Source organism: Amblyomma americanum, chromosome 9 (genome assembly GCF_052857255.1).
Source record: "Amblyomma americanum isolate KBUSLIRL-KWMA chromosome 9, ASM5285725v1, whole genome shotgun sequence".
In the NCBI taxonomy this organism is placed as follows: Eukaryota; Metazoa; Arthropoda; class Arachnida; order Ixodida; family Ixodidae; genus Amblyomma; species Amblyomma americanum.
The window spans coordinates 74182836-74197820 of NC_135505.1; the positions used below are offsets into that span (position 1 = coordinate 74182836).

At 42.8% G+C, this 14985-nt stretch overlaps 1 protein-coding gene across 1 annotated transcript in view; it reads right to left on the reverse strand.

The window, feature by feature from the left end:
- Nucleotides 1–9872: 9872 nt before the first annotated feature.
- The window catches only part of LOC144104571 (chymotrypsinogen B-like), a 36264-nt gene continuing 31151 nt past the window's right edge, over nt 9873–14985 (reverse strand). Inside the window, exons 7-8 of the mRNA XM_077637668.1 lie at nt 13133–13284; nt 9873–10123 (exon numbers count right to left, since the gene is read on the reverse strand). Coding sequence (XP_077493794.1) covers nt 9932–10123; nt 13133–13284 — 344 coding nt within the window. The 3' untranslated portion in view covers nt 9873–9931. The remainder of the gene's footprint in view (nt 10124–13132; nt 13285–14985) is intronic.

Genomic DNA, 14985 nt, shown 5'->3' on the forward strand with positions numbered 1-14985 from the left:
ACTTGGCGCTTTACGGAATGCGCCGTCGGTATTGTCTAATAAATACCACTGACTTGTGCGAAAACGTACGTAGCACAGACTGAAGGCTCCGTGAACCATCGTGCACGGGGACCTGGCTTATCGTCAAAAACAGGGGAGGGCATTATTTTTGTAAGATTTCTTATACCGCAATGTCTGTCGGCCACGGTTGATTGAGATTAAAATTCTGGGCAAGAGTCAAAAGTAAATAGGACGTGAAGTGATGGAAGCCCATTTCATAAAGAGGGCATGCCTATATCAGTGATTCTTTGACTGCACTGCACAGTAGGCACGCAGCCTTCCTCCAGAAGGTGATATAAGTTCTGGGCATGGTGTGCTACAGTTTGTTACAAACTGTACCGTTTCGCGGCACATGCTCGAAGTGAATATTTTTCCTTCAAATCTGTGCTGTGGTCGTTGAATAAATTAGGTTGTCAGTTTGCGCTCGTGGCATTCCTTGTCTTGTGTGTATCTCGTGCGACCACCATCCCTGAAGTCTTCAACTCAACCTAAAAAAAATTTAGTGGTTTAGCTCTGGTTAACCCTGTTCGAAAGCGAAAAGCTGCAGCTTCTTGGCTACGTTATTAGTCGAGCGACTGGCGGTTTCCATAGATAGCCATACTGACACGCACACAGCAGTAGGGACTTTTTAAATTCGTTAGGCATCTTGCTTTCTTCCAAGCGACTTTAAAGCCGCTCAAACAAGACAGTGTATACTTTATAGCTTCGGTGATATTTACAACTGTAATATTGCTCGTTGTATGCGGAAGTATGGAACCAAATCTAGTTCCAAACGAAGCGCAAGCCCTGCACATAATTTCAGAAAGCCAAATTGAAAAAGGAATTGATTTTCTGTAGAAAATAAATGGCGCAATGTGAGACAGGCCTCATTTCTTTTTCTTAAAGATAATAATTGGTTTTTAAGGAAAGGGAATGGCGCAGTATCTGTCTCATATATCGTTGGGCACCTCAACCGCGCCGTACGAGAACGGATAAAGGAGGAATAGAAAGAATAAAGGAAGAAAGAGATGCCGTATACTAGGGCTCCGGAATAATTTCGACCACCTGGGGATCTTTAACGTGCACTGACAAGCACAGCACACGGGCGGCTTAGCGTTTTGCCCCCATAAAAACGCAGCCGCCGCGGTCGGTTCGAACAATGTTACTCCGGATCGGCAGCCGAGCTGCCTAACTACTAAGACACCGCGGCGGGTTTTCCTTAAAAACCAAGTTAAAGTTCAAGGAAGGGAAATTCCGCCTGTTCAAATAACTTGACGGACACCCCAGCCACGCCCGTAAGGGAAGGAAAATAAAATAAAGTTGGTTTTAAGGAAAGTAAGTGACGCATGTGTCACAATCTCGGTGGACACCCGAACCGCGACGTAAGCGAAGGATAATGAAAATTGGTTTTCTAATCGAAGGATAATGAAAATTGGTTTTCTTTGAAAACCAATTTTCATTATCCTTCGCTTACGTCGCGGTTCGGGTGTCCACCGAGATTGTGAGACATGCGTCACTTACTTTCCTTAAAACCAACTTTATTTCATTTTCTTTCCCTTAGGGGCGCGGTGGAGGTGTCCATCGAGTAATTTGACACAGGCGGAATTTCCCTTCCTTAAACTAATTTTCATTTCATTTTGCTTCCCTTATGGGCGCAGTTCGGGTGTCGGTCTCCACGGCAGGCGTCGCATCAATCACTCCGAGCATTCCGCTGAACGCATGAAAGTGCACCGGCGTTTTATGCGGTACCCGCATTCATGAACTGCGCATGCGATGCTGGAAGGTCATGTCCTGTTTCAGCGGAGGTGAAGGTGAAAGGTCAAGTTCAAGGTCAATGTCAAAGGTCAAAGCCGAGATAGTTGATGTAGCAGGCAGCCGCTGGTGTCGCTGCTGCAGCTGACGTCAGGAGGAAACGGCTGAACACTTGATATATTTCTGTAAAGGGCTTCACATGAAGTGGAAAACAGCGGGGCTGATTTATTCAGAGCATTGGGGTTTAAGGACAGTGAAAGAAAAGTTGCTTTTAAGCGGGTAAAAGCAACCAAGCGAAGGTTATGTCATTGCTGGCAAAAATTAAGACGAAAGTAAAATTTCACAAGTCATGGCTAGGTGCATGAACTACCACGCGATTTATAGGGTTCAGCCTTATCCATCCATCCATCCATCCATTCATCAAATACATCCATCCGTCCGTCCGTCCGTCCGTCCATCCATCCATCCATCCATCCATAAATCCATCCATCCATCCATCCATCCATCCATCCATCCATCCATCCATCCATCCATCCATCCTTCCTTCCGTCCGTCGGTCCGCCCATCCATCCATCCATCCATCCATCCATCCATCCATCCATCCATCCATCCATCCATCCATCCATCCATCCATCCATCCATCCATCCATCCATCCATCATGTGTCGAACCTGTCACCGGTTATGCTCGAGGTTTGACCTCTACCTATATTCAAGGTGAAACTTGCGGCCACCGCGAACTCCAGCTACATTTAAAGCTAAACTTGCTGCGGCGCTGACGGCTCGAAAAGCTGGCGTAGTGAAGCTTTTCGCTTCAAACATGTTCGTTTATTGCAAGGGAACTGAGAGTCCTGGGTGACATCGTGTGTAAATTTGGAGTTAACGTGAACCTGAGAAGCTGGGCGACACTACTGACTTTCTGAAACATACATCTCTCAAGAAACTGTGAAGCTTCGTGGTATTCTGCTGCTACCATAGTTGCTTTCTTCTGGAATTTTGCGTCATTCGGAGCAACGTGGCACCCAAGCAAATAGTTGTTACAGGTGGCACCATCAATAAAGACTTTACTGGAAGCCCTTTGGGTGACGCAACAGCTGAACGGAGCCGTAGGGTGTGGCATAAGTCACAGCAGCGAACGGGCTATAATAAATGTTCTGTTTTGTAAGGTTTGGAGCTGTGTATGCAAAATATGAAAGACAAATTCGACAAGATTACCTGCAAACGTATGTTTGTTGAAAATAGTCATTTCTTCGTGAGTGATAGCAATTAGTGCTTTCTAATGTGATTTTGCTTTTTGGCATGCATAAGCAGGACAACATTTAAACAGGAACATTACAGTTATGTTTTGTGTCTACGTTAAGTTGGCTTTTAAGAATTACTAAGAACATAAATACCTCTAGCATGAAAAACATGCCAGAGTTGGTTGGACACAAAGCAGTTGCCAAGATCGCTGAGGAAGACATGCGGGGTTCCGTGGCACAGAAGAAAGGCCAACCGTATTCTTGAACTATACCCTTTCCGGCACTTTCTCGACTCGAACAGGGAGACTATTCAAGGTAGCCCAGACTGCTTTCAGCGCTCACATATTGTGCACAACACGGCGGAGCACGACGACAGATGCAGAGCTTGGTGGCTTCGCGAGCAGTTTTGGGGTTTGTGGATTTCGCTCCGCGGGTGCTCAGTGAACACTTACTGCGCTGCATAGCGACACGATACCGGACACAAAACGCGTACATATGCAGTCAGGACCATTCAAACGTATGAGCCGTGTTGTGACGTGCATGGTGACCGCCCAGTGACCCTGCAATCCTGTGTGTAGGACAAGCACAACGCTGCACAATTCCGCACGTGTACAGATCGAGCGAAGTGGTGATCGACTTTTTAGTATAGGGAAAGAACTAAAATTTTTTATCAGTCGTCTTGTAAGTGAAGTGTTTGTGAAGCACGCTGAAACTAAATGCAACCGGTTTTTTGAAATTTAATAACTACTGCGTGCCAGTGGAGTTTCGTTTCGATATGGAGCAAAGCAGCCTGCTTTAACACCTCTGTATAACTTTATTGATACAGTCAGAACCAAATCGATGACACACACATAAACGACCAAAGAATATCTGTGTATTTTCTGCTTCGAAATATAAATCTAATTCACATTGTCCTTCTTCTTCTTTTCCTCATGGTTTCTCATGCGATTGTGCAGTTATATAGCTTTTTCTAAGAAATGTATTTGGTTATTTTCAAGCAAAAGAGTTTCTCTTGCTTCTCTGGCCCTCTCAGCATGATATCTGGAGAATTCTTGAATTATTCGTTGCAGAACGGGGGTTTATGTTGTCTCTCTATGAAGAGGAATTTATCCAAATTTTTTCGAGATTTGTTTGACTAGATATGTATTTTGAATATTCTTCAGCAGCTACTAATGTTTTAGCATGTAGCCAAGTTCAAAAAATTGACCGAGAAAAAACATTTTACTTGGGCAACTCATACAGTTAATTTTGCTTTGTTCTGAAGAGTACATACCCTCCTGGAGCTTTTTTTTCGCTTAAACAGACCATACCTAAAAGCCAGAATATTCAAATCAGATTATTGAAGCTGCTTACTGATGTTTACAGTTTTATAAAAGATAGGTACATTGATTTTGATAATCATGTGTGATGATACCCCTCCAAAAGAAATATGTTCCTTTTTTGTGGACAGAACAACGTACTGCTGCCCGAATCGCCCCTCGTCGCTGTGCATTTGGCCTAACGTTTTAACCTACAAATATCCAAACAAGTCGGAGTCCGATGGAGCCAGATTTGGCCTGAAGTAGGGTGCGGAAGAACTTCTAAACCTTTCTGCGAGATCTCTTCTCTTCTAGATAACTACAAGTTTAAACTGATGGTCGCTAAATATAAAAGCAAACGTATGTTCCGCGTGAACATTGAAAATCTAAATGCTTATTTCTCTCTCACATTCTCCGGATTATTAAGAACAGTCATATTTTTGTCGTGCGTTACGAAATGCACAAAGGATGATTGAGAAAAACCACAGCAGTTAAAATCTGAGAAAAGCAATTGCAAACTTTATTCTCGCATAGGCCACGTTTATCGCCTGACTGACTTATAATAATAATTGGTTTTTTTGGGGGGGAGGGGGAAAGGAAATGGCGCAGTATCTGTCTCATATATCGTTAGACACCTGAACCGCGTCGTAAGGGAAGGGGTAAAGGAGGAAGTGAAAAAAGAAAGAAAGAATAGGTGCCGCAGTGGAGGGCTCCGGAATAATTTCGACCACCTGGGGATCTTTAACGTGCACACGGGCGCCTTAGCGTTTTTCCTCCATGAAAACGCAGCCTCCGCGGCCGGGTTCGAACCCGGGAACTCCGGATCAGTAGTCGAGCGCCCTAACCACTGAGCCACCGCGGCGGGGCCCTGACTGACTTAAAAATTGCTTTTTTGGGCAAAGGAAATGGAGCATTATCGGTGTCATATATTAACGGACACCTGAACCGCGCCTTAAGGAAATGGATAAAGAGGGACTGATATAGTTTTGATTTTTTTTTCAGAGACAAGCGTCATGGAAAGCAAGGAAAATAAATTATACTTTGGGGCCAGCTGGTCACTCATCCGATTTGAATGAAGAACATGCTGTTAAGACGGCGCAAATAGAAGGCGACGGCTGGAGTAGCGCCTGTCCTTTCTTTTCCTTCTCTATGCGCTGCTTCAAAGCTACGTCCTCCACTTATTGAACAGAAGCACGGACATTCTGATTTCTCCTCTACACGTTATTATCAGAATAGTGATGCGCAATCGTAAGAAAACCACCACAATTCGCTTTAAGTCTGAACCATCAAAAGCATCACTTATTCTTAATTTTCGATCTCTTGACATGAAAAGGTCATTTTCTAAGTTTTGCAGCGCATTTAAAGTTAAATTTTTTTCAGGAGATTAACGAAGACATCAGAGGCGAAAAATTTTATCTAAATAAAGAAAAATACTGCTATACTTGTATTCTAATTTGAAGCGTCCTCTATTAAGCGATATATCGGTCCTGTGACTGCGATTTTATAGTCATGCAATACTCCGAGGAAAACACCCCGTGTGCGGGAATCTGATGATTCCTAGAATTAATACATGATTATATACAGGAACTTTCTGGTCCGTGTGGAAGATAGACTTATTCTTTGAGGGGATGACTTCGAGTCGTTATTGCGGCAGTATGTTAAAAGAAAAGAAAGGTGAGTAGTTATTTCGCTTTTTAAGAAAAAAAACATTTATCCGCAGCTACGGTGCGGTGAATTAATGCACAGCTGTAGCGTGCTTACAGCTCCTCTAGTAAATACACTTCGCAAGTATATCAGTGGGTTTCTCACAATGTCTTGTTGCTCATGTCATTAAAACAGTTGCTTGTCGGTTTTGTCAGGCGGTTTACTTTGCTCTTTTTCGGGCAAGCTTACTGCAGACCTCTTATAGTATAACCACGATCAGACTTCCCGTTCATGGGCTGAGTGGTTGATGCTGGCTGCAGAAGAAATTAGTAAACATTTTTTAAAGCAATGCTTTCGATCCTTGCGAACGACTAAAGGCAACCATGTCTGTAGGCTGTAGCTGCATTACAGATGTGCTGCAAACAAGCAATCCAATTCCATGCCTGCACATTAATATACGGATTTATCGCAACTATTTCGCTGGAAAACAATTCATTAAGCCCTGCTGTCTTGTGTGATTTTCGCTCATGCTCCTACGCGTTGCTTGGAAAATAAGAAGGAACTGCTTACGAATGCACTCCTGATAGTCACTTTCATTCAAATGTTTCTGCAGCTCGAAATATTCAAGCCATACTAAAACAGCTTGCCAATGAAAATTCCGCACGGGCAGTTGCGACTGCTTCCGTATGAGAAGGCATACGCTCACTCGCTCACTTTGTAAATGCAGTCACAGCGCGCAATGGCCTGACGAAACCCGATGTGAAGTAGCTAACAATTATACTTCTCCATGGATCTCCGTAGACGACGCCTCACCCCTTCTTATCCGCGCCCTAACTTCTTGAAGGCAGTCGCCACCATACCGCGGCCCCCGTTCCGCCTTAAGGGTGTGACACGATAGCTAACATGTTGTGCAAATTTGAGTAGGTTGTTGCCGCTTTAGGCGGCTCAACACGGCGGTTGACGTGCGGTTTAAAATTTTTAGTACCTCTGGAAAAAATCTATATTCCATTTCATGGCCCCCGCGTGTCAAATCAGGCTATCGCCACCAGTGATCATTATTAAGTTTGTTTTCTCCTCTATGCTTGTTGTGACTCCCATCATACATTTTTTTATTAGAAGCCCATGTCAACGTTTAGATGAAACACAGTTCTTTTTTTGCCGTTTGACTTCAGTGAAAAGCGGCCTTCGTGTCCCACGTACCAAAAAATAGTTTCGAACAGAATCCTTCATTCGGAAGTACTGTAGACGGCCAAATGGGCTACGGAGATTTTGTTTTTTTTTCGTGTTGATAAACAACATTGGTTCGCGTATCGTGGGCGAACGACTATTTAAACTCGATTTGGTCAATTGTTTTAGGGGGATCCCCCAAGGTGTAGTATATTTGTAATAAGGGAGTAATTACTCATTGGAATCCACCCAAGCGCAGCCCTGCGGTTACAAAGGACAGCTTTCTGTACAGCTTTTTCAGGACCTCAGAAGTTAAAGAAAAAATCGTCCTGGTCCGAGGTTCAAAACCGGGACCACTGATGCACCGCAACAGTTCCTCTACTAAGTGAGCTAGCCGGGACGGCAAGCTCACGGTAAGGCGAGAGCGAATTGATGGATAACTCGAAGGGGGAACAGTGCTGGTCAAATGTTTTAGGAGAATCCTCCAAGGTGGAGTGGATTTGTAAAAGGGAGTAATTGCTTGCTGGCATCCACCTTGCGTTTGAAATGGCGACCACGCAGTGCTGATTATTCGCTACTACATGGTTTTCCCCGTACATCTAAGACACATACAATACAATCCCTGGACCTGCGAAATTGTGTAGTGTAGCCAGTTTTGGGCCCGTGTTCGGAGTAGGTTCATCCTCTATTCCAGGCTCTGTTCTTTCGCACAATCCGGCCTTCCGCTGATGTGCAGCGCCATTGATCGGCACTTCCTCTCGGCTGCATTCATGACCACATATCGCTGCCTTTAGCATTCTATTTCGGTCACAGCTGCATGAAGAGCTGTCTGCCCGTACACTGAAGTTCCACTCGCCATCTGAGCCCTGCCGCAAAGCGTGCGCCCACAATGCCCAGTGTCTTCGCTAGATGTCTATACGCTGAAGGTCCTCCCCGACTTGGCGAAGGAAAGAAAAAAAGGGTCACAATGATACCCACCTTGCCACTTCCACACGTGCACCTTCAAACGCGTTGCTTCTGCTCCTAGGATTAAATGCAGATGGCTATCGACATCAAACGAAGGGAGCTCACACAAACAAGTATCGTTGTAAACATCAGTGGATATACTCCTATATCAGTGTTTCACATGAAGTTATTATATCTCTGCAATGTATAAGTATTGATTTGGAGGTCACCTAAGTGAGCAATATTGTCTTAAATAAACTTCGAACACTTCCCATGAGATTTTTCGTCTTTATTTTTGAAATTTACTTTCCTTCTATGTCTTCAAATTTTCTACAATATATTCAGACAAGGTGGTACTTACGAGAAGACGCTAAGTGTTTCAGGCATTTAGTTGATATTTGAATTTTCAGGGCAATACATGCACAATATACATTGATCAATTTTATTCGTTGTGGAATTCACGACAGCCTGCTCTCTGAAAGCTTATTTACTTTCCTCCTTACACGAAGGCAGCTACTATGTACAGACTAACGAATAAAAAGTCACTGACTGCGATCGTTTGCAAGGGAGCTCACTTTATGAAGAGTGCTGTGAGACAGGATGTATAATAGGTTTACACCTTCTAACAGGCGTGGTGCTGCGTGACATAGCTGTTGCTTACAATGCTTAATTATAATGATATGTTCAACACTATTTCCTTTATTATCATGCCAAAGTGGAAAATTTCTGAATTTGGACCGTATATATTACATTGCTGCTTTATTTAGTCCAAAGCACTTGTTTGGCAGAAAATGTGTTAAGATATTTGGAATAGTACCGAGGATACAAAAGGGCCTGATGACGACATAGACACGTTTGTTCACAACAAGTTCATCACACTTTACTTGAAACGAGCGAAGAAGCCAAGGAAGAGTAGTGTTAGAAATTCTGATCCCGTATGGAGAGCCATCCCGAGGGACTCGTTCATTAGGCAATGTGTTTGCGTCCTAAACAATATAAAATTGCATTCATTTTGCATTTAATATTTCGGCATCATTCAGTTGTGATGGCATAGCGAATACCAGGTTTTTACTTCCACGTTCTGTAACGAAGCGTACTTTATGGGACCTGAACGAGCTACTGATTTGAACTGCGCACTTGTCTGAGCAGTATGTCCAAGCAACTAGATGCGCACCCTGTAATGTTGAATCAACTTCCATTTGTTGTGCAAACTTTCATTTATTTTTCTTCAGCTACTCCTGACGCAATATGAGCATTTCGCGCCGAAAAGTTTTTTTAGTTCACTCCTTGTCTATATCGAGGTTCTTAATTAGAGCTGATCGTACTTAGGAGCGCGTGCTTGACAAAGCAAGAAAATGCCGCCCGCCAATTGAGAGAGAATGTTAGTGAAGCGAGTTAAGGGAAAATGTAACCGCTGTCAGCACCACTGCTCTATCGGAGGATGCCCAACAACGCAAGAATATCTCTCTGAAGCATTTCCTATTAAGCTATGTGTGATAAGAGCACGTGCCTAACTCAAGAAACACTGTACTCTGATGTAATATTGAGCAAATTCATAATAAAACGACTACCAAAGGATTATATTTCATTTTTCTATCTCGTTATCTCCCCACCATTATTATCAGCTGCCGTAATTTGCAACACCATAACTGCTATAACTTCGTAATAGCTTTCTTTAATGTGACTCCCAGTCGCTCACATCCAGACGTCATATTCTTATCAATACACGAAACGTGACACTGAAAAATAAATCAGGAGCGACACTAAGACCATCTGGAGCAGCTGCCCTTTGCCGCTATTCCCCACATGTGTTTCTATTTGTACTTTATTCCCGGATTCTACACGTGACCACAAAAAAGGGCTGTAGTTCAGTGGGAATTCCTGCGGCGTTCCCACTTCGCACAGAGGCTGAGCACTCTCTTAATCCATGGTGTGTAGCTGTAGATTCTCGTGTGGGCACTCGGCCGCTGGCTCTTAGTGCAGAACGTGAAGGAGCTGATGCCAACCTGCACGGCTGGTTTTCCCGTGGCGACGACAGTCAGAGGTCCACCTGCTTCGCCCTTTTAAAAACAGACAACAAGAACTTCAAAAATTGTTTGCACAATAGTAGAGGAACCGTCGGAAGCATAAAGAAATGTCTGACACATCACACAACAAAAACGTTGAGAGGCAATTATTCAATAGCATGCGGGCAGTCTACGCTAACTGCTTCATTTGTGCCTTTCGATTTTGACTGTGTGCTGTTACATGTTTTTGCTTTTTATAGCGATCTTTAGTTTCGGCACAGAAGTCGCTTTTGTTTTCTTTGCCCAAGGCACCGAGCTAGTGTTAGTTGGCATCTACCGGGCGTTTAATGTGTATATGTACACTGAGAAGTTCGCTTCTTCGTGATCCCAAGTGCCGCCGGGTTCCCACCGCTGACACAATTAGTACAAGCTTTCGCCTGGCCTGATGTTCTTCTTATCGTGCGTGAAATGATTACAGAAATTGTCCTTGAAACAATATTGTGTAAACAAAAACTACCTTTTGTCATGGAGCTCTTTGGCCAAAGCTGCAGTTCCGCGTAAAGAATGCCTACTCAACGTCATCATTCCTTTCTCCGTGTTTCGTTTCGCTATAAACCGTGTTTTTAATCAAGCAGCATTTCCGAACATACCACGAGCAGAAAAAATGGCGAAATATCATAGAAACAATGATAAGGAAAGCACACTGCGGTAGCGTGACCGTAAAACGTGCTGTCCGAGAGTCTGCAGCATGATCAAAAGGTCTAAAGAAGGGGGAAGCTAAGCTGGGCTGTGTGTGCCACTGCCGGTTCTAATCCTTCTCAGAACGCTACAGAAGGTAGACTCGTTGTACTCTTTCCCATTCTCTTTTCTCCTCTCACTCCTTCGCTAAGCCTTCTACTTAAAACTAAAGATGCGCCCGGCGCTTTGGGAAAATAAATTAATATTAATCCAGTAAAAGAAAAAAGGATGATGTAAAAATTGTATGCTTATTAACAAAAATAAAAACGAGCATTTGCGCTCTAATTTTCATCAGATAATAATGTCGCTTTGTTGGCGAGTAATTTTCTCTGCTCGATTTTTTTTGGAGGCTGGGCATGAAATTTCACGTTCCGAATCGATGGCTGTTCGAGTAACCACATCTCGCCTGAAAAGAGATTAAGGACTACCCGAATTCATGTTCTATGGTAAAGTTGAAATGAGGATTTTTTTCCTCAATTAGCATTGGTTCTGTGGCAAAAAGACAGGCTTGTTACAGATAAATGTTGACATAAATACAAACGTTTTAGCTAGCACTCGAATATAAACATATCGTTGATGACTAAATCCTGTAAATTAGGATCTCCACCGTAATTAATTTTAAATGTGCTAGCTTATCTGGTCCAGCCCTCACAGATTTGCGCTAAGATTACTTCATGTCACCGCGACATTTATGCAGAAACCGGCCATTTTTGACGCCACGAACGGAAACGGGGTACTTTACTATTTTTCGCTATTTAATACAGCTAAGTCGGCATTTCTCATACATACGTTCTTTGACCAGCAAAACTTATAAATGTTGCAAAAAACAACCTCCTGGGCCTTTACTAGAGTTTTGTGTGTGCGTGCGTGTGTGCACATATATTCCAGCTTCCAACGCCTCGATTCAGGTTAGCGCCCGCCACTGCAGTTACTTCGTGTTAATCGCATCAGTTGCAAAAGCTATTTTTATCCTTCTAATTTAAAGTTCAAAAAACGTTCGTGAGCGGCTTTGTTATAGAAATGCGACGATTACATCATAAACGATGATTTCACAGAGCCTAGTTTCCCTAGAACAAAAAACATTTCTTTCCCAATGAGCTCTGTTGCTGCAGCTCGGGCAAAATGACTGCTGTTATTTCTGTTCATGCACTGTCCCGTACTAGTATAACACGTTATCTAGTGGGCAAGTCCTATTTTTGTATCTTCTTATCCCAACATCTTTCTCAACGAAATTGCTATTCCTTGAGGACTGTGTTAATTTTTGATCTTCGCAAATCTATTGAACAGGATACGCATGCGTTCTCACTCCATCCGCATTTCTTTGTGGCAATGAGCTCGCATTTTTACTGTATTCATCCTTTTCTCGCAAGTGAAAACACGTCATACTGCTGCTTCAAAAAAATTAACTTTCTTAGAAAAAAGCACCAGTGCTGTTCGTATCCAATTCTTTGTGATCCGTCTTTCCTCAGCGGCAGGTTGTTAGTCGGTCTTAACTGCTGCGGCTGGCACTGCGCGGACGATCGGGAGGGCGCACTTTGCGGTCATTTAAGATGTTTACTTCAATGCAATTCAGATTTTTGTTAACCCGCCCCGATCCTGATGACAATGATAAAAATGTCACGGTGAGTGTGCATGGTGTGGTCGTGTGAAGATAACGAAAATGAAACACCATATGGGACTTTAAAAATCAGACCTTGGCATTTACAAAGGAACCAGGAATTGTAAGTGCGATATATTCTTTATGTAAAATAACAGTGTCACCAGAATCTGATCATACTGATCGATAACTTTAGGAGGTTTATAGGGCACTGATGTAATAAAAGTATATTGTGATATTTTAATATCTAAGTTGTCTCGTCTAATGTTGATATACACAACGCCGAGAGAAGCCCAGTATAAAATTTATGTGCAATCATTTTTGGCGCCCTATTTGTTAACGGTTGTATTATTGCTCCCTAGATAATCTAAAAATCTGCGTCATATGCTCGGCCCTCTTACCTGAACAGATGAACTGATAAGTAACTATTTTATTAATCTACCAACACCAGTCATATGCTTTTCTTTCAACGGCCACATGCATACTCAGCCTATATTCCTTCTCTTTGAATCCTTTTATATAGTTGTGTGTTGTATAAAGCATAACCACCCCCTCCCAAGAAAAAAAGATCATCTACACTTTCAGCGGGAAGAACTTCGAGACAAAGAACGTATCTTAAAGCGTAATCTGAATATTTTCATCTATCCTATTCATTCTTGTAAGTCTGATATCCCACGGCTACCCCTAAAACATCCATGGAATGATTACTTACTTCTGTTAACGCTTACCTGATTAATATTTTTTCCTTGCCCCTGTGTACACAAGAGTGTTTTCTTCCATGTGCCGTTTGTTCCATTTGGCATCTTCCAGCGCTTTGTGCAGTCACTAGAGGGTAACACTTTTTCACTGGCATACTGGAGCGTTTTAGGTCCTTGCTCATCTGGAACACCAAGTGAAGGGGCAGAGCAGAAATCAATTTAAGAGAGAACAATCGATTAAGCGTTCAAAAAGTACTTGGCTTTGACCTCCAACCACGAGCGTCGTCTAGACACGCATGCTCTCCAAGCTTCACTTCAGCACCGATCATACCACTGCTGCCGCACATGCCCATGTGAACGAAAATGGCGACCAGGAGAGTGTGCTTCTATGCCTAAAGCACAGTTGTCGTCATTTATATAACAGTGATATTCAAGATGCAGTCACTTCTGCTGAAATGTCCTTGTTTTTTATACAAGAATTACAGGGTAATGTCTATGCGGTAAAAACACCTCTTTCTTTAGAAAATCAATCTAAATGTTGCATGAGCACTTTTAGGTGGCGCTGATATTATTACGATTTTATTATTCCTATGCTTTTGTTTATATTAGCTTCCGTGCAATAATAAGCTTTATGGACAGGCTACAGGCTACAGTTTACGGTGATATGTGCCAGTGCCACGTACAAGTCCGGACCAGTGGCAAATGAACGGCACTGTGCATCCTCAATTCAAAGCGCGAAACTGGAAGTTCAGAGCCTTTTCGGACGGTAACTTTGAGATTTCTACGCGTAGCTTGCTCGTTCGTGATCAACAACGGGTTCTTCCCCCACACACAAAGACGTAACGGGTAAGCAAAAAGCGCAGACTCGCGAGTGGTTTTTATTCGAAAGAAGACGCATCTTTTATAGCTTCAAACCGAGCTATCAGTGATATATGCGCAGGCTAAAAACCTGTCTTCTTTTGTGACGCAAGTAGGCCCATCAATCAACTTCTACTAAAAGAACGCAGGTTTTTAGACAGCCCAAAGGTATTGGCATGGCGGTTTGAAGCAATAAAAGATACTTCTTATTTCCAATAAAAATCTGCTGTGAGTCTGAGCTTGTTGTGTACCCTTCACGTCCTTGCTTCCATGTGCGCAGTATTCATTAGTCTCCATGATTGACCGACTTGCCGAACAACGCTCTCACTTGAATTTTGTATTAATGAGTCTTCAACCGATTGCAATGCCCTGTATTTCTTGAAGCTAATTACAAGAAGCTATCCAGAAACACGTCGAGAAAAACTTGTTAGCCTTATTATTGCCAACGCAATTCCTCTAATACAAAGTGCATCCTCTTCGTGCTTCCTAGTAAGATTTCCGACCTTCTCTTTCATCGACTGTTGTCATAAACTACAATATGTTGAGGGTTTCCTCATTGAAAATCTACCAAAAAGCCCTTAGCATGTTGCGCGTGCCATATGCAGAAGAACTGGTGAAAGATATCAAAGGATCGGAGTGAACACCGAACTGATACGCGATTTCATGACCCGTGATCACTTTACATACTACTAATGCGGATTTCAATCATAGACTGTCATTGTTGGAAAACATTACGCAATGACATATCTTTACACGTTCTTTAAATAGGCTAAATGTTCAGTTTGATATTTTTCACTGCAATAGAGAGTAAATTTCATTTTAGGTGCTCTCTTTTTGCTGGCCTCGCTAGGACTAAAATTAAGTTGAGATAAGCCAGCTCGATGCCGTAATTCCATAACCGTAAAGAAGATGGTTATGGTTACTCAGGGTACCTTGCGCCTCAGTCTGTTGTAAACGTTACTTTGCTGGGCCCTTAGAAACAGTCACCTTGTGGGCAATAAAGGTAAATAAGACAAAACCTTCCC